The 27,001-nt window shown below is 38.6% G+C and overlaps 1 protein-coding gene and 2 pseudogenes across 1 annotated transcript; 1 reads left to right on the plus strand and 2 right to left on the minus strand.

The window, feature by feature from the left end:
- The first annotated feature begins 427 nt into the window (after positions 1-427).
- On the plus strand, positions 428-1,633 carry LOC149183321 (uncharacterized; annotated as a pseudogene).
- Positions 1,634-4,446: 2,813 nt separating this feature from the next.
- On the minus strand, positions 4,447-4,788 carry LOC149183322 (cyclin-P3-1-like). The gene has a single exon (XM_089414911.1). The coding sequence runs from the start codon at positions 4,786-4,788 to the stop codon at positions 4,447-4,449; it is 342 nt and encodes a 113-aa protein (XP_089271037.1).
- A 397-nt stretch (positions 4,789-5,185) lies between these two features.
- LOC149183323 (ABC transporter G family member 35-like) lies at positions 5,186-25,701 on the minus strand (annotated as a pseudogene).
- Between the last annotated feature and the right edge of the window lie 1,300 nt (positions 25,702-27,001).

Below are 27,001 nucleotides of genomic sequence, written 5' to 3' on the forward strand. Positions count from 1 at the left end.
ACTTTAAGTCATAATCAAAATTGCTTTTAAAAACAAATCATTTTGCCTATAACACCAAACCAGTTGTTCATAAATATTCAAGAAAACAAAGTTCAAATCAATGAAAGGGCCCATGTTTCTGGATATTTAATTATTGATCCATCTGAACTGTTAGACTTCAGAAATGAAGAGAAGGAATCATATAGAAAAGAAGTCTGGATATGAAAAAAAGAGAGAAGGAATTTGCATTAAAAATCTACAGAATAATTTAAGTGATGAACATATTTTTAGCAGAAAGATGCAGAAGAATTATTCAGAATTGGGGAGACATAAATTGTTCATGGAAACAGATTAGGAACTGTACAAAATTGTTTGCCGAATAATACACGTTACATGAGAAGTTAAAAATGATGAGAACTGTCTTCATAGTTACACTACTGCTGAGGAAATGGTAGCTTCTTCATATTATTGTATGCTAAACAAAAACACCCATCTCAATCTTCTCAATCTTAATCACCAAAGCACTATTCTTCCTCTGAGATTCTCCTCTATGGAACTATCAGCGTGAACCCATTGCTCTCTCCAATGCTCCCATGTTGTCGTGCGAAGAAAGGTATTCAGAATCACAGCAATAGCTCAAGAAGAAACACAAATTACGAAGCAATCAGTACCAGAGGAAGAAGAAACAAATAAGGAGCAACAGCCAGAAAATGAAGAAGAGTTACCATGTAGAAGAACTAAACTCTATGGGGGCAATCTCCCTCGGAGCTGTGACCATGCACAGCTTACTCAGCTGTTTCAAGAATTCGGAACCGTGGAGTCTGTGGAGATTGTTTGTAACGAGGAAAGTGGGATAAGTAGAGGATTTGATTTTGTCACAAAGAGCAGGGTTACAGAAGCTAAGTCAGCCATTGAAAAATTGCAAGGCTATGACTTGGATGGACGGGATATGATTGTCAACTCTCCAGCAAGAGTAATATCCAAGAAAAAGGAAGCCGATGACTCCTATGTTGAAACTCCATATCAATTGTTTGTGGGTAACCTTACAATGTTACCACGCTGTTTATCTGAATACAATTCCTATACAATCAAATTGATATCTGACACTAAAGTATTTAGGTCAGAATTCCAACAGAAGACCAAATGAAGATTTGTCTCCCTAACTTCTGTTCAGTTGTGATTGAGAAGGCAGCAAAGTTTGAACTGTGCAGAGTCCTCGAAGAATTTGAATTCGAAGTTGTTCCAGGAAAATCGAATCTGGCACAGTTCTAAGCCATTAAATAGAATAAAATTTCAATAACTTGCAAGATTTGACATATTTCAATAAATATTGGCCTTACAAAAAAAAAACGAAATCAAATGCGTGTAATCTGGAAACATGTGACACGGCGAGAGCCTAGATCTGAGACATGACACCACCAGAGTCCTGGATCTGGCAATACGTGGTTTTTCTTCCGAACCAACCATGAGAGTCTCTGATTTTAAATCTGCTTTCCAGAATAAAGGTCTTCTAAATCAGGGCACTGCATTTTCTCGACTAGAAATGCCAGGGATTCTGAAGAAACATGTGCCATCTGCTGAAAAGGATTTGGGTGCTTCCAATAGCCAGGGTATGCTGCCCATGCCTAACTTGAAAGCTCGTAATGAACTTTGAACACAGAATGAGCCTCTTCCAATGATTGGGGACTCAGATGTTCTGCCACATCCTGACGAGGATCTCAACGTGGCAGAGGAATGTATTCAAACAACAGAACGTTTTCAAAAGTTATGTGTAGGAAGCATTGTTGAGACTTCAGGAAAACTCTCTACAACTGAATCTGAAATAGATCCCAAGGTTATTAATGGAGAGTTTGATGAAGAAAAAAAAAACTTCCCTTGTTCGGAACACAGGAACAGAAGCTGGTGAATCTGAGGGTTTTCAGTTAAATGAAAAAAATGGTGGAGATGGTATATTGGCAACAGGTTTGGTCATTGCCATTCAAGAAGACAATGAAACAAAGAAGGTTGAGCTTGAAGATATTCTTCCAATGTCCATTGATGGTTGTTTGGCTGCTTTTACAAGGCCAGAGATCCTTTGGGGTGAAAATGCATGGCAATGTGAAATTGTTCTTCTAGGAGTTCCAAGAGTTCTTTCAAGCTGGAGGCAAAGCCAGAGCAAGACAAGAAAATTTAGTATAAACAAACTTTTATATCAACGAGGTATGGTAGAGGTACACACAAGGAACAAGTGCATTTAGCAGCTGGCAGGGGAAATACTGAGGGAGTGCAACTTTAGTAATTTTCCTAAGAAACAGTTGATAAATTTAGGAGATCCAACTACTGTAAGGAGCTCGCAGAAAAGGAAGGTAAAATGCTTCAGAATGTTGATAGGTTCAATGATTTGGATGTTAGTCATACAAACAATCAAAGAAGTTATATTTTTTCCAAGTAGAGACATTGGCGTAATTAACTCTTGTGACAATAATTTAAATAAATTTTTTCTGGTCAAGGGGAATTTACTGTGAAAATAGGAAAGATTTTCGATGCTAAAGATCAACTAGTTACCAAGGCTGAGACACGTCCAAAAAAATGACAAAGTAGTCCCACATATAGACCCTGCTATCTGTAGCAACATGTTGAAGGGTAAACAAACTTGTGGAGTCTCGGGCAGAGATGTATTTGATTTCAAAGATTCTGTCCTCCAGGTTGATGAGCTTCAAAATGAAGCTTAGAAATCATCTTGGGGAAAAGCAAGACTATAGGGAAGTAATTCCAAGGAAAAGAATCACGGGATGAAGGGATTAATAAAATAAATACATTTTATTAATTTTATTGTTAGTTTAGTGAGCTAGCTTGAATGGTTGAGTGTTTTGAGTTTCATATAAAAATCTTGGGATAATTTTTCCAAGTCTGTTACTTGTCTCACCCAGTATCCCTAATAGGTATCATAATTCGCACTAACATATATACACTAGGTATCATCTGCAGAATGCAGGGGAGTGCTCAAGTGTTCTTCACCAAATTTTCTTGAAGAAAACGAATACTTGAATAGGATGGAATATTAGCAATGCCTTGCAAAGTAGTAATTTAGTTCCAAAACTAAGTAAAATTACGTCTTATCTTATTAAGAGAGACATTAATTTTTTTTTTATTCATCCTCAACCTCCTTATCACAAAAACTTAAAAGAAAAATCGGAACCAATTTCCATAAAAATATACCAATTACAAAACAATGATTTTCATCCCACTCATCCCAAAATGTTTTAGAACCAATTTCACTAAAAATATATATATACTACAAAGCCGCCATTAATTAATGGTAAATGATCAAAATTCTAAAATCCAAATACGATTCTTGTTATGGACGAAAACCAAAAATCAAAACTGAGAATTCCATTTAATTGACACAACATTTATAGGATAGTTTTTTTTTTTCAAAATCCTCACTCTGCCATTCAAAGGTAAAAGAAGTTTTCTGCCATTGCAAATTTGATGTATTTGCCAAGATCCTGTGAGGATTTGGCAAGCTAAATTCAAGCACTTGAACGAACTTTATGATCTTGTGCCAAATTTGAAATCTTTTTCCTTTGTTAATTGAATATTCCATTGAAATATTAGCATTTTTTTTTTTGAAGTTTTATCTAAAGAGTAACTGTTTAAGGAAATTTCGGACTTTGAGAGCTTCTGTATAGATTTCAATGATATCTAACAACTCTTTTGACTTGACGATATATAGGTTATTTTTCATCAATGTAGTCCTGAAGAAATTTAATATTGACTTTCAGGCACGTTGTTTTACCCTTCTTTTTTTTCATAACAGAAAACAAATTCTTTGAAATCGGTTATGGTTAATTTCTTCAAGTTTGCGTTTTAATATTACTGTTTTCTATGAATAATTTTGGCTTTCAGAAGAAATTTAGGATTATATTGATCTCCAGGCATATAGCTGCAAATATTTAGATGATTTATTATTAGTAAGTAAGAATTTAATATATATATATATATATATTTGTAATTTGGTTTAAAATTATTGATATATTTAAATTGTGAAATCTGTAGAGATCGAATGCCAAAGACTTTGAATCTTTAAATCTGTACATTTGAATGTTTGAATCTGTTTATACCTCTAGAAATGCATTTTAAAATAACTATTTCAAACTCAACTAAATATCATCCTCCAAATAAGGCAACTGCCACATAAATTTCTCGGGAAAAGCTCATGTATGGGGAAACAAACATTCTTGTGATATATTTGGTTTCCAACCAGAGAGTTATAATTTGGTCCGTCTCTGTAACTTTTGATTTGTCATTCCTCAGGAACTGTATATTGTTGTTCTTCTGTCTAGTGGCTCAGCCCAGAAAGGGTAAATTTCTTCCATCTATTTAAATGTTATTTTTGCAGTCCAGAAACGGTAAATAATTGCATGTCTGCAGAAGGATTCATTTTCTTAAGCTTAGAAATGATCGCACCATAAGCGGCCTTCACATTCACTGGCTAGGAGGATCGGGGTGATGTCCAACCACCATGGCTGTCGCAGAAGCACAACGGGTAACCTTGGGCTCTTCGCGCTTGGCACTATCGGAGTCCGATGAAACCCTAAGAAATCCGAGTAGAGTCCTCTCTATCCTCTGTTCCACGACACCTACGAGCATTTCCTTCTCCAAGTGCAAACAATAGCCTTCAAATACTTTAGCCATGACATTCAATCTGAAAGCGAGATGAAAGAAAAAGTCGATTTCGAGCCAGTTTAACTCAGAATTGCTAATGTCGCCCACTCTGGTATAGAAAGCATTATTGTAGTGCCCCATTTGCTGTCCTTTCACAACCATAGCGACCAAGCAAAAATGCCTGCAGCATTCTCCAGAATAGTGTGACGGCTGCACAAAATGAAAAATATTATTTTGTGGATCTTGCGTTTCCTTTTTGAAGGCACATTATATTTTATTTTTATGGCTTGTTTTCCCTAAATTGCGGCACATTATATTTTATTTTTATGGCTTGTTTTCCCTAAATTGCGGCACAATATGGACGCATTTATAGTTTTGTTCAGTTAATGATCCAGAAAAATGCTTAGATTGTGCGAGGCGCTATATTGGAGGTGACTACCAGGAAAATTTGAAGCTGAGATCTGTTTCTTCTTTAAAGACGCATTTAATTTTCTTTTTATGTTTAATTTCACCTAAAATGCGGCACAATCTGCGAGCTTTCCAAAACTTTATTATACTTTTAAGCTTTGAAGCAGCGACCTGAGCACTCTAGGAGCTCTGTCATAATAAACGCTTGAGCATTTCCAACGAACTCAACTTGATCTAGCAATCTTGCCATGATCTTGTGAATAGTATAATATGGTGCCCAAACGAATTGGATGGCTTCAAAACGATCAAAGAAGTCAGAGGGAAAGGCTGAAAGGTAGCCCGTTCCCATTGCTTTCTGGCATTCATAAAGAGCAGTAACACAACGGTCATCTTTCACAGCACAGCGTCATCACTTGTAGTTGCCCATGTCTTCGCTGTTGCGCTCCTATAATGCCCAGTGTCTATATCTATTTCGGTAATTTAATCGTGTCTATATCTATTTCTGATGGCCAACAACGTCGCAGAGTATACTGTAACTTCATGTAAGATAATAATTTTGTATCTTTAGTAGCTCCACAACATTGGGCCTCGGTGAAAATCTGTTTGAAGGCAGTTTTCTTAGAAAAAGTAAGATCTGCATACATGTTTTGCTATCGGAGCAAAATAGTTTAGTTTTGTATTGCCTCTAAAAACCGGACGGACCATGATCAAGAGATGAAGAGCAGTTGATGATATTTCCGTAGAGTGAAATCGAATTACCATAACAGAACATTTATAATCTTTTGATTTCTTCTCGGTTCTTAGTACTACATGTAAATCAAAGGTAGATAAATGAGGTTCCGATTTAAGGGAATATTCACTAAACTTTATAAAACATTTGTGCGAGCAGGCTGTCTAGCTAGTTTATTTCAGCGTAGGGTGATGAATGATGAAAGACTATAATTGATTCAATCTTTTCACCAAAAATAATTTGCAACTTATTAGAGGAGAGCCTTGAAAGGTCACTATACAAAATTTCACGGTAGAGTATAATAGATATTTAACAGCTAGTTATCCATGCATGGCTCATAGGTCTCAAAGGTTCAACCTAGCTCTGATACCAAGTGTAAGGTCCACTTCCGTACTAAATATATATCTATATATATATATATTTTAATAAATCACAGCAAATACAACCATAAGAGAAACCCATTGAAATTTCAAATTTATTCAGCACTGTCTAACACATTCCTGACACTCAATTCAGGGTACATATCATAACATTTACATACTTTTAACTAAGATCAAATGGTAATGAAATACATGTGTACCATTCACCAGAAGGCGAGACTCTGCTTGCTCTATTGTTACTGGTATTCCCTTGTTGTTGGTCACCTTCGCGAGTGAATGATGACGTACTTGATCTGAATGCGAAGACCCACCGGTTAACCTCCCAGCCTACTCCTTGGGTACTCTTCTTCCCCTCAGACCCCCGAGCTGCAATGGGGTTGTACAATGGAGGAAAGCACTAGCTGGTAGAGGAGAGCACACCTTGGCTCAAAAGTCCCCTCTCTAAAATCCTCTACCTCACCAAACTCACTATAGCTTCGTAATCACTGCTCTGACATCATCTCATCCATCCAACAATAGGGTTCTCCCAAAAAATCCCTTCTCCCATGGCTTACCCCTTCTTTTATAGGAGTCCTCATAGGTGACACTTGTCATGTCATGCATAATTAATTATTTTTTTATAATTCAATAGCTTGATTATTCACCCACCCATGTGCCACTCTCTCATCAAGGGTCTCCCAAATTTTTTTACTTAAATTTTTATTTAAAACTAATATTTTCCTCACCTCAACAAGATTCCTATTTCTTCTCCTAGTTGTCTCTTTATCCCCCCTTTTTATTCCTTAATTTGTGTTCATTACTTAAAGTCAATTACTAAGTCAAGATTTGATCCCCTATCTACTCCCTAATTTAACTCAGGTTATCTATTAGATGAATATTCTTATGTTGTTTGTTGCCACATGGAGGTTCTTTACATTTCTCTAAATTTAATTTATTATTCTTATTTTAATTCACCTTCCTCTTTTCTTAAGTAGGTTTAATTAGTTTAGGATTAATCTTTATCCTTACAATTATGTCCCTCTTTCCCCTTTTTACCTAATTAAACCACATAATCTTCCTAGTATTTTCTAACATGGGAAGGGTAGAGTTTTTAAGGTAATCTATTTTATTTCTTCCTATGATCCTCTTAACCCAAGTTTTATTTTTGATTTAATTACCTCAGTTTCTAACATCATTTACCCTTGATGTGAATTTATCTAGCTTTCATTCCTTGATTATATCTATTATTTAATTTATTTTTAATGATTCCAAGGGTGCCAAGTTTGGTTGTGCCCTTCAAGAACTTCCCTTGAAGTTCCAAGGGTGCCACACCTAATAGTTTATTTGTGATGCCAAGGGTGCCAAGTTGGTCATGCCCTTCAAGAAATTCCCTTGAAGTTCCAAGGGTGCCACACCACTTGCCCTTCAAGCATTCAGTGACTACGAGGGGAAAATATAGGTGCAACGTCATAGACCACTATCATCTCTTATGTTGCCTGCTATAGTGAGACTAATGGTGTCGGGGATCAAGGAATCCGCCTTGATGCGTGCCCCCCGGTAAAATCCTCATGAGCGACCCAACTTTGGGAACTGCCCTCATGGCATCGTGATCTTCAAGGCGAAGGTGTTTCAACCTTTCCAGCCCAAGTCACGGTGGGAGTGCTAGTGGGTGAGATCAGGGACACTGTCCCACCCCTCCCATGTAGTTCCATCCACTTGTACAACCCCATCACCCATATGTGAGTCATTCGGTCAAGCAACTAATATGTGCCTGCAACCATTAACATATCATTAGAATATAGTTAAACATATATGGCAGGTTTCAAAATCGACTTAGAATTTCAAAGATAAAATAATATAAATTTTCATCAAACCAAGTGTCATCAACTCGTCATATGTGAATGCCTCTGATGGTTTCCTGCCATACTCCATAATCATTAGTAACAAGGTTCCTCAGTGTTAGTCATTGTCATAATAGCATCATTAACATCACCAAGTCATTCGCATCATTGTTCATTGTGAACCAGAACTAATGCAAGTAGGTAACATAGGGGACACATCCATCATGGCTATCATCATCATAACATCAATGGAAACTTACATATCCATCAAAGCTATCAACATCGTAACATCAATAGACAACATACCTGTCCATCAAAGCTATCATCATCATGATATCAATACAGAGCATACATATCCTTTAGTGCTATCATCATCATAAATTCAATAGAGAACAAACATAACCATTTATGCCACAATCATCATAATATCAATAGAGAACGTGCATAACCATTAATGTTAGAACATACCTAACCATTAATACTATCATCAACATAATGTCAATGGGGAACATACATAAACATCACAATCACTAATAATAGAGTTATGTGTCCGGATTCCTCAACCTGAGGTCCTCAAAGAATAAAGTATCCAAGGTAATGGCATATTAGGGCCAGGAAATTAGAGTGGGCACTACAACCGTGCCCTCCAGGTGATCAGTGAACAGAAAATAAACAATGAGCAGATGGCCTTACAGAGGAATGTTTCCATCACCGTCGAGGCCGAGGCGACTATCCAGAGCAAGAAGATCATACAGGCCGTGGAGGAGGCCTGCAGAATGGTCCCAGAATCAACCATTCCAAAGGAGGAGCCAATTGAGGTTTGCATCCATAAATTTTCCATAGGGGTGTGTGACACTCGGACAGAGATGGCATGCGTTCAGTGGAGCTGAACTTGGATATTACAGAGCTCTAGTTGAGGGCTCAGTCGTTAACATCGCCAGCGGTAAAGGAAAAGCGGGTGGCTGCTATCAAAGAAGCATTTGCAACAGTGGAGAGTGCAGTAGCAGACTGCACACAGTTGTTCAAACAATCGTTTGAGGTCCTGACCGGCTTGCAGGAGGACCCAAACATCTAGAGGCTAGAGACAAAAGTGCACGAACTCCAACAATGCTATGATGAAGTTAAGGGCACAGTGCGAACCGTCGCGCTGACACAGAGGTTAGCCAAGCTGCAGGAAGCCAAGCAGCTGAAGGAATAGGTGGACGCAGCGCTGCACAAGGAAGCAGTGCTGAAGGCACGACTAAAACCCTGGCTGGAGGAAGCTTATGCAGTCACAGGAAACATTGAAGGCAAGCTTGCGACTCTGCAAGCGACACAACAATAGCTTTAGGCTGACAACGCAAGGGCAGTAACCGAGAAAATAGTCGAAGATGCGAAGCAGGCAACAACTCAGTGCATAACCGAAGTTGCGATCATCAGGGTCGAGCTGGACGAGCTTCGCGCAAAGATCTCCACGCCTACCGAGTGACTCGAGGGCGAGTCACGATGTTTGTGTTGGGGACCTGTTGGGAGCGGGATCCCCCAAGGGCAGTTTTGGGGCTAAAAACCCATGTTTAAGTCAATTTTTGTAATATTATTGTAAAGACTCCTCATTTTGTCGTCGCGGAGCGCGAAGGTGTTATGTGTCATAAAGGGAAGTCCGCCCTTATTTTTGTAAAGTAAAGTCGGCTGTAAGAGATCTACCCATGGTTCGCGGACCATGGGATTGTATAAAAAGAGCTAAGCTCTAAGTAGTTTAAAAGGAGACAGACAATGATGGATGATGTAAGAGAGTCATAGCTTTAGAGCAAGAAGTCTAAGTCTTGGGTTGTAGTGTAGGTAAAGGCTTTGTAGCTGAGTGCACAAAGGCCTAGGGTAGAAGTCCACAGCTAAGTGTGTGGACCCCTACAGCTGTGTGTGCAGGGCGGACAAAGTTTGTAACCACTTGGAAGATATTAATAAAGAGAGATATTCTGCAATTTCTGTGTCTTTGTTCTGTTGATGCATCTTGATATGTTATGTATGAATTTTCTTTATTATGCTTATATGGTGCGCGAATGAATGCAATTACATTGAATAACTGAATGCATATACAAATATCTGTTTACATGGGGATAACTATAATTGTTTGATAAGATAAGCAAGGCACTTAGATTAATTGGGGAATTTGTATGGCACGCTGCCATAACAACACAAAAGTACCTGAGTAGCAGGCTCGGGCTGCGCGAAGGACGATCGTATCCTTTTGTGGAGGTATTGAAGAATGGAATGCATGGTTTGTCTTGCAAGCCCTAGAGCGAAGAAACCTACGCGAAGGTAGGGATAGAGGGAATTAAATGACATCATGACCATCTCAGGGTGTGGAAACTTGGTTCCAGCATCCCCCCATATTGCTTCAGGTGAGACTTCAGTCCGCGCTCCGTAGACTGATGCCGAAAGGGCTAGTAGTGTAGGGATTTGTTTGGCTAATTAACGTTGAACCTGGGTCAGGCCCCCTTAAGCCAACACTAGCCCAACATTGGCCTCCAGGATTTCTCTGCGCAATTCTAAGAGGCATTGCTCTGCTGGCCCCTGGAATTGCGTAATTGCATTTTTTGGGTTGTGATCATTGCTGACTGAAACTGCGCATTGCGCAGTTTCAGTGCTTAGTAAGCCAAGATGGACTGTGCATTGCGCAGTTTCAATAGTTAGTCAGTCCGCTGACAGTACGGACTGTGCTTTGCATAGTTTTGACAGTCAGTCTCCCAACCTCCCGGTGAAAATTGCACAATCTTTCTAGTCAGTCACCCAGGTGTGTTTCATGTCAGTCCTCAAGTTTCTTTTGGTTTTCAATTAATGGATTGCTTGCCATGACTGTTTCTCTATCTCCAGGTATCGTAGGTGTTGTCCGTCTCTTAGTAGTTAGGTGCAATGGCCTCCAAGAGAGCAGGGTTAAAGGACACCGTTGAAACTGCAACTGGAGATGCAGTTGAGCAAGTGTCTATGAGCTTGCCTATCTATGAAGACACTAAGTTATTCATAGACAAGGAGATCAAGATGAGATGGCAGGACATCAATAACACCCTTTCAGGCAAATTTGAGGAGAACCTAGAAGACCATAGGGTCTATGTCAACATTCATAAGTCTGGCTTGTACCAGATTGCATGCAGGTATCTCGTGTTTCCATGTGCGGACATGATCCACTGGATTGTCTCACATACTGATCCAGAGACAGTGGTGTTGAGAAGTATCAGTGGAAGAAAGCTTGCTACCTTCAGGGCGACAAAATTTCAGGAGATGTATCACTTTTCGCAGCCAGTGATCAGGATGGATACACCCTTCACCAGACTCAACAACAGTGAGAAATCAAGGGACATCTTGAAGAGCTGGGTGAAAGAGACATCCAAGTTTGGGACAACACCCAGCTAGGTTTACAAGACGATGATACTACGAAAGACATATCAGCTCTTGGTCATATTTGCATGCCGCTTATACAGCCAAGAGAGCGCAAAAGCCTTCCCGCAAAGATGGGTGATTGTGTTGGATCAACTGGCGAGCGAAGGAAGACCTTGCAACTGGTCCAACATGTTGGCTCTTAGGTTGAAGGAATAGGTAATAGAAGCCCGACATCTGCCCAAGGGTTAGCAAGCGAAGCTATACATGTTCGCTTACATACTTGATGCAGTGTGTGCTCGTCAGTAGTTCCTAGGCTTGGGTTGGGCATGGAAACCTTCAGAAACCTCTGTGCACACTTATTGCAGGTTGTTTTCCGAATGCAAATTTCGTGGAGTTATCATACATTATCAGACCACTTTGTCACCCTGGTATACAGGATGATCTTTGAGCAAGATCCGCCTTGAATGTCGTAGGCAGCAATGGAGGAATTGATCGGCATAGTAGATTGGTATGCCTCACCCCTCGGCACCTTCATCTGGATGTACATCGTAGAGAAGGCTTTGCGTGTTTTACCAAAGTTTTCCATGGATAAGGTCATCATGCAAGAAGTGTCATATCACATCTCGACAGGGTTGTCCGCTACACTGCATAGGAAGAAGAAGGAACCTTGGATTGCTCTTCCTTTGCAGATTGGGTTGTATGAGATTTAGAATCTCGAGCATGCTGAGGCCAAGAGGGAGGAATTCAAGAGATCCACCTTCGGCACCAGAAGTTTCAATCCGTATTACTGGCATTGCTTAGTGAGGACCACTGTGGGAGAGTGCAACATCCTTGGATCCACGAGGCGTGTCATTGGCTTGAGGAAGACCCATGGAGATACTGCTATCACTTCTCAAGGCTCAATGAACCAGTCATCATAGCTGTAGAGTGGTTAGCAAAGCAAAAGGCAACAACATCATCAGCAACAACAGAGGGTAGTAGACCTGCGCGTGACAAAGGCAAGAGGAAGGTTGATAACAGCACAGAGGTAGAGCAAAGTTGCAAGTTCAAATCATATCCACTTGTGTTGAGAGCAGCTTTGGAGATTGAGGCTAAGAGGCAACAACACAACAGAAGGATCATGCAAAGACAAAGAGAGAAACAAAAGCTGGAGGAAGCATAAAAATAGTTGTAGGAGTTGAAAGAACAACTCAAGGAAGAACATGAGCTGTGCAGAAGAGAGAAGGAAGTGCAACAGGGACATGAATGGCAGGAGGCACAATATGCACATGTTGATGAAACTGCACCCATACAGGTAATTGATTCATCCGAGCAGCTGGTACATAGTAGAGAGGGTGAGTAGTCAAAGGAGCAGGACTTTGCTTAAGAGCTTGAACAGTTGCTAGAATAGATGGACACAGATATGGTTAAGCCAGAGTCAGATCAGGATATTGACCTCATGCCTTAGAACTAAGAGGTCACTCCACTGGCTTCACCAGATCCGGAAGAAGAGCAAGTCCCAAGTGACCAAGGAGACACTAAAATCCTTGAAGACAATCCGGAGGTGGAGATGCACAACATATCTTTCGATGAGTCACAACATAGAGTTGTGTAGTCGCGTAGAGTGCCTACCCCGGATGTCCATGTGTCTCCTGCGCAATTTGAAGAGCGAGTAATCGTGTCTAATGTGCACAGACATCCAACTGCATTGACCGATGCTACCAAATCATATGTCGAAGCCACCAGCTCGAGTGTTAGATTCTTGATAGCTAAGAACGAGCGCATGGCCAAGGAGCTACAAGCGGCCAAGCAGGTAGGACAATAGGTTACAACATCCGCTAGAGCAAAGTTGAGGAGAGCAATACTAGATGAAGTATCGTCTCTCGAGACAGTCATGTGGAAGCTGTACTGCATATTCATCACCATGCGTAAGTTAGTTATCTCTGTCAATGGTTGGCAGTAGCGCTGTTCTAGGAGAGCAGACATCTTGTCAGATCTACACATTGTTGTCGATCACATGCAAATATGGACAATGAGGTACAAGGGAGCCCCATTGCACTTGCCAAAGATGATGAAACCAAAAGCGGTAGAGTTGAAGGAACACATCTAGAGTCATACCTAGAACTATGAGGAACTCTCGCAGTTCATCACCAGTTTGCAGGCTTCACATGCACGGGTGTTCAGGAGCATGGATGTCATTGTGCGCACGCATGCGATCCCATTCATTAGCACACTCATCGAGGTGAAGTCAAATAACCAAGTATGACTGGAGCTGGACATGTACTTTGATCAGTTGATGTGCGTAGCCACCAATGCAGACTTGTAGATAACCGCAGACACCATGCATAAGTATGTTTTTGGTCCGATTGTACTCAAGAATATGATGCGCATGTTATCTGATGAGTTGGATGGAGGTGCCAAATCAGTGTACTTGGATGCAACAGAGGCAAGAGTTCGCTTTCAGATGTCACCACAGAGTACGCGAACACCATAGCAGACTACCAAGCTTGGCATCAGTTTCCCACCATCGATCATCGCAAGGATGTTGAAGAGTTAGTCTTCCCACAACTTTCCAAGTCTTAGTGATGTCTTGCATGGATTACTGAAGCCTATTTTGTCTCACATGGGTACATGTGCAGATGTTAATGTAAGCCTGTTGTAAAAGTGAAAGACCAAGTGTCGATAGTAGAATGTAACAGTCATGTAGTAGTTGAAGAGTCATGAGGGTAGGTGAAGAGTCACAAAGGGGAATGTGAAGGGTCACCCCACCCTTTTCTATTTATAGAACCTCATAACTCATTGTACAGGCTTTTGGGAGCCAAGCTTTCTGTAGGTGTAACTTAGAGAAAGCTTAGAGTGTATTGTAACTAGCCTTGGCTTCTCCACAATGCAGAGCTATTACATCTCTTTGGAGGAGCAGGCAACAGTGACTGTAATGTTTCACTATCGGGGCTAGTGGAAGTCTTAGTTGTGTGAATCATTGGATATTTCACTCTTTTAATATAATAAAGCCAACATGTTTCATGCATATGTTGTTATTGTAGTTTGGCTATCCTGGTTACTTAATGATGTATGTTGCTGTTATTTACGCATGTATGTATGGACTATTCTGTATGTGTTTGTATGAATCTTATCAAAGTGTGTTGCTGATATAACCCATCACTTTGGATCGTCAGCTATCTTGCTTTCCATCTCGTGATGTCTTTCTGCTCGTGTGTGCCCTTTCAAGCTGCGTGCTATCACAAGTTTCTAAGGGGTGCACTCACCCCCCCTTCCGTGTGTTAGAGCCTTTCATGCACCTTCCTTGACTTGCTACAAGGTCACACTCTTGCTATCAACAAGGATATTTTACTTACCTCTGCGCGTAATCGCAGTCAAGGCGATACCGTACTACCCACTACTGGGACCCCTACTCCAAACGGTCTGAGGTCTAGTTGGGATTTCTTACTGGGGAGATCCCCTGACATGTTGGCGGGTCTAGCACCGTCAACATGGGGTGAAGGTCTCTTCATAGCCTATTCCTTCTTTCTGCGCATACCCCTTTGCCACGAACCTTACCTTGTAATTATCTATACTACCGTCTGCAACATACTTGATCTTATAGATCCATTGTGATCCTACAATTGATCCCTCTTCTGGTCTAGGTACTACTTCCCAGACATCATTTGTCATGATGGAGTTGTATTCTTCCACCATGGCATCCACCCATACTTGGTGTTAAACAGCTTCCTGAAAGCTAAAGGGTTCTTCAACCTAAGCTACCAATGCATGGTATGTATTTGGTTGTCTACGTTTCCTCTTCTTGGCTCTAGGAGATCCAACAAACTCCTCTGCGTCCCTCAGTGTCTGTTGTACTTCCCTTTTGGTTCTACCATTGGTGGTGGGAGTCTCAACCAACTCCTCCTCCGGATCTTATCGTTCTGTCTATTGAGAACCATCTGCATTTCCTCCTTTTGAGGAGATACTGGTACTGGTCATTGTACTCGATCTAGGTGTATATTCTCCTGCCTGTCCTCCTTTCTGCCCCTGATGCTCTTGGACTAATGGAACATCTCCTGACTAATCTTCTGCAGGCATCTCATGAGATTTCCTGAAAGCTCTGTCCTCCATGAACTTTTCATCCCGTCTTACTACAATGTTCCTGCTGTTAGGAATCTAGATTTTGTATGCCTTTGAGGTCTCGCTTCATCCTATGAGATACCCCTTTTCTGCAGTTTTATCTAGTTTACTGCGCTTCTCGTCTGGAATGTGACAATAAGCCATGCTTCCGAATATCCTGAGATGACTGTCTTCTGACTTCTTCCTTGTGAAAACTACTTCAGGCATTTTCTTCCCCAATGCTCTATGAGGAGTTATATTCTAGATATATATTGCTATGTTGCAAGCTTCAGCCCATAGATACCTAGTTAGATCCTGATCATACAACATAACTTTGGTTGCCCCAACAATAGTTCTGTTTTTCTTTTCTGTGACTCCATTCTGCTCAGGATTATATGGAGCTGTCCACTCTCTTTTGATGCCCTCCTTTGCACAAAAATCTGTGAAGTCTTTGTCTGTATATTCTCCACCATTATCTGAACGCAATACCTTTATCTTTTTCCCTATCATATTTTCAACAAGAGATTTAAACTCTCGAAAATGATCAAAGACCTTGTTATCACCAAAATAGGACCCTGATAGGCTGCTGATCAGACTATCTCGGTGTAACTATTTCAAACCAATCTTTTAGCTAAGGCTTAGCCTCCTCAGCCTGAGAGGGCTCTCTCAAAGGATTAATGATATTGATTGATGATAATATAGATGGCTAACTCTATCTTGGTTTTGTGTGTTTGTAGGTTGAAAAGATGAAGGCTTGCTACCATTGGGCTATGGAGTCAACAAGTCAATAAATTCAGTGGCAAGGTTTCTTGACATGAAAGTTGAGGCAAATGGGGTTTTCAAACAAAGATGATTCACTCAAGGAAATAGGTCATCACAATAATTCCATTACTAAAGGAAGTCAGAGCATAGGGTTCTGAATTCTGAGTAATAGTAACGAAACTTACTGCTAGTAGTTCAAAGATAGTTTACTAACAAAATGTAGAAGATACAGTCATCTCATTTCTAAAGGAAGTCAGAGCACATGGTTGTGAATTCTGAGTGATAGCAATGAGATCTACTACACAAACACAACAATTCCATTACTAAAGGAAGTCAGAGAATAGGGTTATGAAATCTGAGTAATGGTAATGAAACTTGCTGCTAGTAGTTCAAAGATTGTTTACTCACAAACTGCAAAAAGACACAATCATCTCATTTCTAAAAGAAGTCAGAGCACATAGTTGTGAATTCTAAGTAATAGCAATGAGATCTACTGCAAATGATTCAAAGTAACATATAAATCAAGACAACATTAACCCCATGAGAACTCAGATCTGTTCAGAAAAACCTCTCTGCATTACTGATTATAGTTCATAACATAAAGCAGCAGCTAGGCCACAAAGTCTTCAAATCTTTGCTAATTCGACCTCTTGCTCTATATAAAGCATTTACAATTAGGATTCCATCATCCCTCATCAAGAGAATTCGAATTTTCCATTAGTGACACCTATTCTAACCATAAAACAAACCATTAATTAGAACTAGCTGTTAACTAGGAGTGCTAGTGACCTAATACAACTAGGAGTGTAACTCCTTATCATGATTACAACAACCTTATATAAGCATTTAAAGCATTATTTGACAACTTGCAACCTCAAGAAGTCTAATTTGATGAAGCCTCCCACGTGGTCATCTGACTGCTGAAGACAAACCCTTGAAATTAGGGAACATGTTTCCCTGTTTTTAGGTTTAGGATCCTTGAAAATGGCACGTGGGAGAGAGCCTTTATCTCCTCATCCATGACACATTTTTCGAAACTGAATGAGGTTTTTGTATTCCATGATGTCTAAAACAAAAACCTCTCTTGGTTTTTTAAAATACTTCTCCAGTTGTCCCGAATCTATCCTTGAACAACACATGTCAAACAAGAAAAATCCGTTCTCTGAATTTTTGGTTTCAAAGAAAGCTTATTATCTCCCAACTGAAAACACTTATGAAGAAAGTGAGATAGGTTATTTTATCTGGAGAGTTGATGAGGAGAAACCTCCTTCATAATTCCAAAATACCTTTTCATGTGACCAGAAACTGATCTTGAAAAAGACTGCTAAAACCAAAAGACCAAGCTTGACTTTCAGCAGTTTCGTAGCGCACGCTTAACCATAAATTCCTCCCACCTCAGAATTAATTTGAAGAAAATGAAAGAGGTTTTTGTAGTTCAGCATGTTATGAAGAAAAGCCTCAATCAATTTTCAAAATTGAGTTCTCAGCTGCTCAGGAAACCTTCTGGAATTTAACTAGTAAAAATAGTTTTTCTGCTGAAACAGGTTGCTTCAGGGGTTTCGTAGCGCGCTACGAAAACTCCTAGTTCAGTGATTTCGTAGCGCAAAACTGGTTTTTTACACTGTCTGCGCTACGAAAACACCTAGAGTGAGTTTTTCACTATGAAAACCTTGACACAAGTTTGACACATGGAATTTTAGGTGATGTGGGACCAGTGATGGGCAAGAACGGAGTGTTGACCCTATTTGACCATACCAACAAGACTCTTTTATAGATCTTAGACACGAAAACAACCATGGAAAGACTAGACCAAGACTAACATGAATCCTTTGGAATCAAACTGATGTCAAAACACATGGTGAGGCTTTTAGGACATGGAATGAGGCTATGAAACGTTTTGGAAAAGAGAATGACACTTGTTGAGATGAGATGACTCAAAACCTATAAGACTATGACTAGAAACAAGGCAAACTTTCCAAAGCTTAGAAACAAAAATTTTAGGGTGATAACAGACCTCATCCTTGGTCTTTAAGAAATAGATCCATGTTTTTTTGGAGTGATCATCAATAAATGTGACGAAATATTCGCCACCACTAAGAGCTCTTGTTGACATGGGACCACAAATATCTGAGTGTATTAATCCTAATACACATTATGCTCTATTGTTACTCTTGGAAAAAGTTACTTTAGCGTACTTCCCTAGCGCACATCCTCTGCATAAGTCATCATGTTCACTACTAAGGACTAGTACCCCATTCACCTGTGTCGTAAGTCATTTTTCTCCTTCTCACAATTATAGTTGCTGCCTATCAGTGCCATTGGTGATTCAAGCTGCAACCTATACAACATGTTGCTTTGAATCCCAATTTTCCTTTTCTTCTTCCAGCTTGGATGCTTAACATATACTTTGTTTCCCATGAAGTATACATCATATCCATTGTCCTGTAACTGGGACACTGAAATCAAGTTCATTCCTAATCTTAGCACATACAAAACATTGGTGGCTTGGATGCTGGTCCCTGCTTCTGTCTGAAATGTTATGGTGCCTCTCCCTAATGGAGTACATTTCGTTCTGTTTCCCATAATTATTTGGAAGTCCATTTGTTCTTCCTGATAACTCGAGAAATGTTCTCATACTCTAGTCATATGAGTTGAAGCCTCTCTATTAATGTATGAAACATCTACTGACACTGAATTTGCTAGGCATGTGAATTCTTCATCTAATCTGGTAGATAAATCTGAGACACTTTGAGTATCCATGTTGTGCCAATTTCTGATGCTAACGTATCTTAGCAACTGCTGCAGGAAAAATTACTTCCCACCTGAGTCAACCCTCCTCGATGAATCTTCTGCTACATTGTTCCTTCTACCACTGACAAATTTCGATTGGAAAGACTTACCTCTTTGTCGACTCACTCAGAGAGAGTTTTCCCACGAAATCCCATCTTCTTGGCTTGAACTGCACAACCCCCTGGGAGATTCGAATTAATACCCTTGCTGGAATTTTGAATTCCCACATCCTTTCAATGCTGGGTCTTCCGGCTTCTTCCCTCTGCTTCCCTTTAGCTCTGATACCATGTTAAAATTTCTAAATAGAAATTCTACTGCAATGATTAATATTATTTCTTCTACTTATTATCTCAGAAATAAGTCATTCACAATTTTCTTACGGAAAATATCAAAATATATTCTACTGTGGCCTTCACAATTAAACCATTGCAGAAAGTAAATGTAAGGAAAAATACTGGCACAAATACAATCACAATGAGAGTTATTTTTGGACAATCATCTCCAAAAAAACCTAATGTGGGAAAACAAGTGCATCAGATGAGGGTTTTATTATTCTTCAACAAATTCTCATGTACAAATTACAACTAGCAAAATAGGAATGATAAATTTTATAGACACTTCTTGACCAAGTTCTACCCCAGGTGAAGCACTTCTTCTTCCCCGGAATCCTTCTGATCCTCCCTGTGTCAAACTGCTCTCCCTAGCTGAGCGTTAAGTTGCCCATGCATTCTCTGCATCTACCTTTGCGCTGCCTCTTTCTACGTCACCCTGTTCCTGCTCTGCGTCTTGCTGCCTTGCACTCTCTGAATATGATGATGCCCTCTCTTCCTTTCTCACCTGCAACTTTCCCTATGATTCGATTTTCTCTTGTCGAACTTCGACCAATGATAAAATGCATCTCTCATAGGTGATCCAACAGGCAAAGAGAGAACCTTTCCCTTGATGAAGGAAACCCTCATCCAGGGAAAATTTTAACAACACCCCTAAATTTATGTATAATAAATGGGCGAATCCCCATGATACATAGGAAAAATGGAAGGCGATTTTATCAATAATATAATATGTATATATAAAAAATTTGGCGAATCTCTCACCAAATTATATTATCTTGTAAAATCATGGAGAATATTTCACCGAACTATAAAATCTTGTAAGATCTTAGCGAATCCTTCACTGAATAATAAAAAATTGTAAAGTCTTAGTGATTCTTTTACTATGTTATAAAACATTGTGAAGTCTTGGCGAATTTTTGATAAAGTATACAACAACATATGATAATAGGAAAACATATTCATTAAATTGTAATATACTAACTTACATGTTCAGAAAAAAGAAACATAATTTGTTCTTCCTATAAACAATGTTGCAAGCTTCAGTGGGCATGTTTGTCAAGGTTCTCACTACACACTCTTGCATATCCCTATATCAGTTTTGATAATATTCCACCAAAAATTTCTTGTATGTGTTGATCTTGACTACCACTTCTTGCAACTCCACCTTCCTTTCTAGCCTTATAGTGTTTGGATTTTTCATTAGAGTAAGGTGGGCCTTCACTCTAACCATCATGCTATAATGATTTTTCATAATGTTATTAGAACAATTATCAAAATATACTCGGAACCCCTTGATTGTATTTTTAAAGTTGATTTTTTTTTTTTTTAATGTAAACATTGTGAGAAGCTCTTATGCATTGTAGATATAATGGTACTTCTTTTAATCAAGTCTATGTTTGGACTCATAAAGGATACAATGTTAGGTAAGGGAGGTAATTAAGATTCTACTAGTTTTAGTTACTTGGTTTGTTTTGAAAAGGTAAAAAATGAAGTCCAGTGCGTAAAACTTGTATTTCTTATTGGCAACCACTTCAAAGTAAATGATATATTACCTTTGTTTTCAGAGAAACTATTCTTAAATATACAGTTAAAACAATTACATATATAACACAATTTTTTTTGTTTTGCTTAAATGTCAAGTTACAAATTTCAAGGACTACACAACATAAGATATTTTATTTGGCTTAAATGGCAGGGTTTTGGAAATTATCCCGAGACTTGAATTTGGCTTGAAACCTTTATATATATGTGTAATTCAAATGGAACAATAAAATCATGCTGAAATATTTAACAAATTGTAATCTTATCAATGAACAAAATCTAGAGTAACTTCAATCCATTTGAAATAGGTAAATAATGACTTATAATACACTCTCTCTCCCCTTAAATATGGGGGACTTGAATCTTATGGTTTTACATAAGACTTCATAACATGACTTGAATTTCATGGTTTTACAGAATGCTTCATAAAATTAAACCAAATATTAAACTAATATGTAAGATATTGGAATTTTATTTTAATAAATCTAACTTTGGATAGAATAAGTCAGTTCAAATATTCCTGGTATGCTCTTAGTTAAAAGATTCTATAATATAAATGGGTGATAGAGTATATCTCTATAAAATGAGGATGGTTATAGATTTGCACGCCTTTCATAACCAGTAGTGTATAATCATTGTTGTTTATGAAAGTAGTGTATAACCAATGTTGTATTGCAGAGTGATTAGTGGAGTCATTTGGCTCAACCCAGACAAAAAAACATATTTTGAAGCATGTTGTTGTGTATATAGGAACAATCAGGCTATAAGATAATATCCTAATAACAATTCAAAACCTAAATTTACAACAACATAGTTATAAAAAATAGAAGTTTTCAATGACACACATTCATCTCACTGCAACTGAAGCTTAACGGTTTCCTGTATACTCTTCAGCCAAGGATTATTAAGCAGACCCATCAAGGAAAATAATATAAAATATATCTGACGAGCATGTCAGGGGATGTATATATTTTTTGGAAGTTGAAGTGTTTGATGGCCAAAGCAAAGAACAAAGCAAAGACAACGGGGATACACACCATCACCAGTGCTAAAAAGTCGTGTCTCATCCTGAAATAAGATTTTATGAATGTGCCCACCTTCACTTTCCCATATGATGTCTCCATCTTAGTTTCTACATCACCCAACTCTGAAGAAATTAGACCATAGAGTGTCGAAGAAACAGGAGTTTCCCAGTAGTACCATCTCCACCATACAGGTATTTTCTGTTTTCAAAACTCAACTAGAGAATTTACCTTGCTAGGATCACTCAATAGGGGGATTGCCAACTACAGTCAACATTGCAATTCAAATCATTGTCGGAAGAAAAAATTGATGAAGGGATCTAGAGTTGAAAATATGGCCTTATAGATCGAGGAATAATGAAACCAAAAAAGAGATTCCACGCAGAATAAAAAGTTGATGAAATGATTGTAGCAATATGGTAACTTGGAGTCAAGGCTACTGTCATCATTCCATAATATGTATAGTATAGAAAAGTGAAGAACATAACGAAGAGGAACCATAAGAACTTGGGAGCTGTCCACTCGAAAGAAATCATAGAATAGACCAAGATGGCATAGACTACAGACTATATCAAAACATAGGGCACCTCAATTGCCACCGGTACAGATAACAAGGATGGTCATTCGATGAAATTGATCTTCATAACAAAACTATAATTGACTAGATGTTCACATTTAGATTACTTGTCCAAGGGCATAAGGAAGTGTTGAATACATTCTAATACCTTTTTCTCTGTAAAATATAGTTCTTTCAACCTTGACAATTGACTGGACACTCGATGAATTGCTAACACCCAGAAAAAGTACAACACAGTACATCGATCCCATAATATTCATTAGATCTTGTTGTTTTCCTCTGTAAAAGGACACTGAAGAATACTTAGACAACATTGAGCAGTTGAAGCAAAAGACGTTAAGAGAAACACAATTTACTCTGCTTACAGAGAACAACAAAATAGTTTTCAAGGGAAAAAATAAAGACTACAAGTTCACTTGGAAGACATACGTCAAACTGATTTCTCAATATGCTAAGTGACTCTGTTGACTCAAATATGTAATAGACAATAAACTAATCAATGATAGAGAAAACAAAATGTCAAATTGAGGCCGGACCAGTTTTGCAAATAAGTCTATTATGCCTGTCAAGAGAGTGTCCAACCTCTTTGTTCCAAGGTCCCAAAAGATGGTTCCAAATAGTAGGGAAACCACTGTAGTGAAGAAAAACCACACAACATTATAGTGTGGATTCCTCCAATATGACCAATGTTTCTTCCAAAGGCATGCTAAGCACTGAACTTTGAAGGACTGTGCATACTATGTTGGAAAATTCAAATCCTGCAAGCCGGGAGCAGGGGTGGTTATCTCTTTAATAAGAGATTGATTCCATCTGAAAGCAGAACAACACATTAGTCAAAAAAGGTTTAAAAAAAATTGTAGTCTATTCTTAAGGGTGACAACTGACAAAAAAATAGCAAAATCAGAGATTCGCAATGAAAAAGATCTTTCTCAAACAAGTTCCTACAATTAAGTCTAGACATACTCATAAAGTGTTGATTTTCTGTAGATTTCAAAAAAGCCCACACCAAGCCTTTCCTCAACAACTATTGAACTCACTTCTAGTGCCCATGTCGCTAGATTGTATCCTTCTATAATCTGCGTACTTCTGGAACGACCTAACTAACCAAATCAGAATCAGACAAGATCACTATTGTCTACCATGGATTGATAATTGTAAGCGCAATCATTTACTAAATAGCTTATAAAATACAATAAAAAAATCACCCTTACCTCAAAATACTCAATGAGTTTATGAGAATGACGACCCAAAGGACTTGCGTAGATGATTTGGCCACCCCTTTTCAGGAGTAAGAGCTGCAGTTCAAGAAACCAATAAAACTAAAGATTTAGCAATTATTGGTTCTGTGGAACCCTGCTTTATTCTAGCCCTTTGCACCCCTTTCCTTTTGTTAAGCCAAGCAAAGAAACATAAAAAAATACTGTTTGTTTCACATTGCATAGATTGACCATGAAAGTTTTTGAATTGACCTCATCAAAAGCTTCAAAGATATAAATGTTGGGTTGGTGGATGGTACAAACAACTGTTCGACTTGTATTGACTGTGTTGCGAACAGTACACATAACTATTGCTGCAGCACGGGCATCTAGTCTGGAAGTTGGCTCATCCATGAAGATTATAGAAGGATTGGCAACTAGTTCTACTGCTATGGTAAGTCTCTTCCTTTGCTCTGTAGAAAGACCTGTCACTCCAGGCAGCCCTACAAGAGAATTTCTCAAAGGAGTGAGCTCCACAAGCACCATGACTTCTGCAACAAAAATCTGCAGTTTATTATAACAACAAAAATTTGTGAGCACAAGTTGTTTGCATGATCTCATTAACAAGGGAATATTTCACTCGAGTATTGCATGCAAAGGGGAAATCTAGACCAGCCATTCTAGTTTTCTCATCAACCTTGCAAGGAAGACGGAGCTACGCGAGTGATTCAAAGACTATGACATTTGGAGAGTGGATGTTATTTTGTTCACAGTATCTTAAAATGCAAGCAAATGTTTCTTGCTTCTTGGGGAATCCAGATATGCTTATGGCTTTCAGGTCAACCTTGCAAAATCAAATATTCAGGCTTTCAACATATCTGAGAAGGAGGCATCTAATACTACTATCACCTATAAAGAAGAGGAGGTAAAATTGGCAACATCCTACATTTACACTGGAGCAGTATCCTCTGGCCCATCCTTCAGTGTAATCCCAACAACAAAATCAAGGTGGAGTAGAGGATACGAAGGATCAGAAACACTACAGAAAAAATGTTTCCAGGTCAACTTCCAAGATAGTTCATGTATCCAAGACCCACCTCTTAATGTTTAGGCTCTCAAACCACCAAAAAGCCTCCTCCCTAAAATTTTGTTCCAAGCCCTAGTTTTTTTCTCTACCCTCGAAAGGACCAAATTTAAGGAGATAAATTTATCTTGGAAGTTGAGCTGGAAACATTAGATGGGTAGTTGTCAGCGGATGGGAGGAGAGTTGTGAGTTTGGTCCCATTTCCCTTCCCAGATCACACATTGTTGAGTAACTTGAGGTCTTGACTTGCTTACAAAACTTCAGGATTACATGCTTAGGCATGGTTAAAGGAGTGGATTCAAGAATGACAACACATAGTTTCCCTGGATATTAGCTCGAGGTACGAGAGTCTCAAGGTCTGTATAGTGCCTAGACATATAATATTAGCTACGTGCCCTGTTTCCTACATTGGTTTAACTATCAAGCATTTTAGTGGCTAGTCTGTGCATCATTTTGTAATCCCCGGGAGTCATAACAAGGGATTTACTCTCCTGTTGTGAGTTGCTTAACACTCTTCCATATTAAACAATATCTGGTAATCTTCTCAACAGTTTGGTTGTATGCCACCCCATTGTATGGATAAGTACTGACATGACAAAACCTTTGTAGGCAACCTTAGTATGCAACCTACTGTCTAAAATGGGACCTATCATCCAATAATACAATACCCTTGCATGACATATCATCACAGTAAATAAATTGATTGCTTTCAGCGTGGATGGTACATGTGAGGTCATTGGTTCACTGCCCTGTTTTACCATAGAAGCATAAGGTAGCATTACAATATGCAATCAACAACGTCATAGTCTATTATTAGACTCATCGGAAGCTAATTCATGTGATGCTACTGGTGATTCTCACTAGGCATCATTGGTTACCCCATGAATTGCAAGTACAGGCTACATGGATAGTGGTACTCTTAGAGGTATTGAAATAAGGCTAAGCACCAGTATGCCACTTAACATCAGTGTGTTATATCCAGCATTATTGGTAAAAGGCATTTGAGTCCTTAATTCAAGCCTAATGAAACAATAATGTGGCTTACGATTGACCTCACTATCTCATGCACAAAGATCACAAACCTACTATTTTTTCTGCACTTGTCCCTAATTGTTTCATAATTTAACACACCTTATCAGTGGTTGCGTAGCTGGTATGAATAGACTAAATCTAGCATGGATACTGCTAGTCAAACAACCATATTTGGTGCATGTACTAGATAATTTACTGTGAGGTAAATATAGCCATAAGACCTCTGATATAATAAAGGATTTTTCTATCAATGTGCTCACAAAATGTTTTCTGTGTTGGTAATTTTTTTTAAAAGGGACTCATTATGTATATCTAGAATATAATACAATAGGATCTTCATGTCAATTGAGATCAGATCTTTAGATCAAGTAACCATTGAATGTGAGGAAGTCAATCCAATTATTATGATGAAAACTAGCTGACAAGATTTGCAAGATAATAAACTAAAATGAATATTATTAGTGTTTTGTTTCTTCAGATTGCATTGACTCACTTAGATGGCAGACTTATTGTAATGAAATCAAATCGACCACATTTGCAAAATCAGAAAAATAAATCATTTCCTTCTCTCTTAAATGGAAGATTGTAAGCCAATTAGGTAGTATTCATTGTTACAAGCTCAAGGCCGATATATCACAAAATTATTACCCCGTTATATCAACCATTTGCTTCTGTGTGCTCAAAATCTTTGCCAGCGATGTATTTTTTTTTACCCATTTAACGTCAATGTATATTTGCTAGAATATACACATCAAGATGGTGTTAAGATAGTGTTGTGTGTTAAATGCATTACTCATCACAACATGGTGTCAAGATATATAATTAAGTGTTGTGTGTTGAATGTATTATTCATTTCAAAAAAATAAAATAAAATTAGGGGTTGTTACAGATTCCATGGAAAGCACATTATAGTGATGAGTTGTTCTAAGATGAGTATGAGGTCTGGAAATACAACCCTATAAAGAGACCAACAAAAGTCTGCCAAAGTCGGAAGTTTGATGCTTGGATGTAAGATATATTCTATCAATTTTCTTACAATCTCGTTTGGGATCAATGGTTTTCTTTGGCAACATTCTTATAGACCTCAGCTAGAAGAAATGACTACTTAAATGCTTGGTTGAAAATCCTTGTATCAAAGTTGTGATCCACTCCTTAGTCAGATCACAAGAATGTATCAAAGGATAATTATGATGGCTATTGAAGGAGCCACGTCACCTACAATTTCAGTGATGAAACTCACAATATGATCTTCAATCATACATAAATATT

Source organism: Pinus tabuliformis, chromosome 3_2, assembly GCF_031772625.1.
Source record: "Pinus tabuliformis cultivar Carrire ecotype Pingquan chromosome 3_2, CPIR1, whole genome shotgun sequence".
Taxonomy (NCBI): Eukaryota; Viridiplantae; Streptophyta; class Pinopsida; order Pinales; family Pinaceae; genus Pinus; species Pinus tabuliformis.

Coding starts and splice junctions, on each gene's coding strand:
- LOC149183322 (XM_089414911.1), bottom strand. CDS start 4,788: ATGGTTGTGAAAGGACAGCAAATGGGGCACTACAATAATGCTTTCTAT.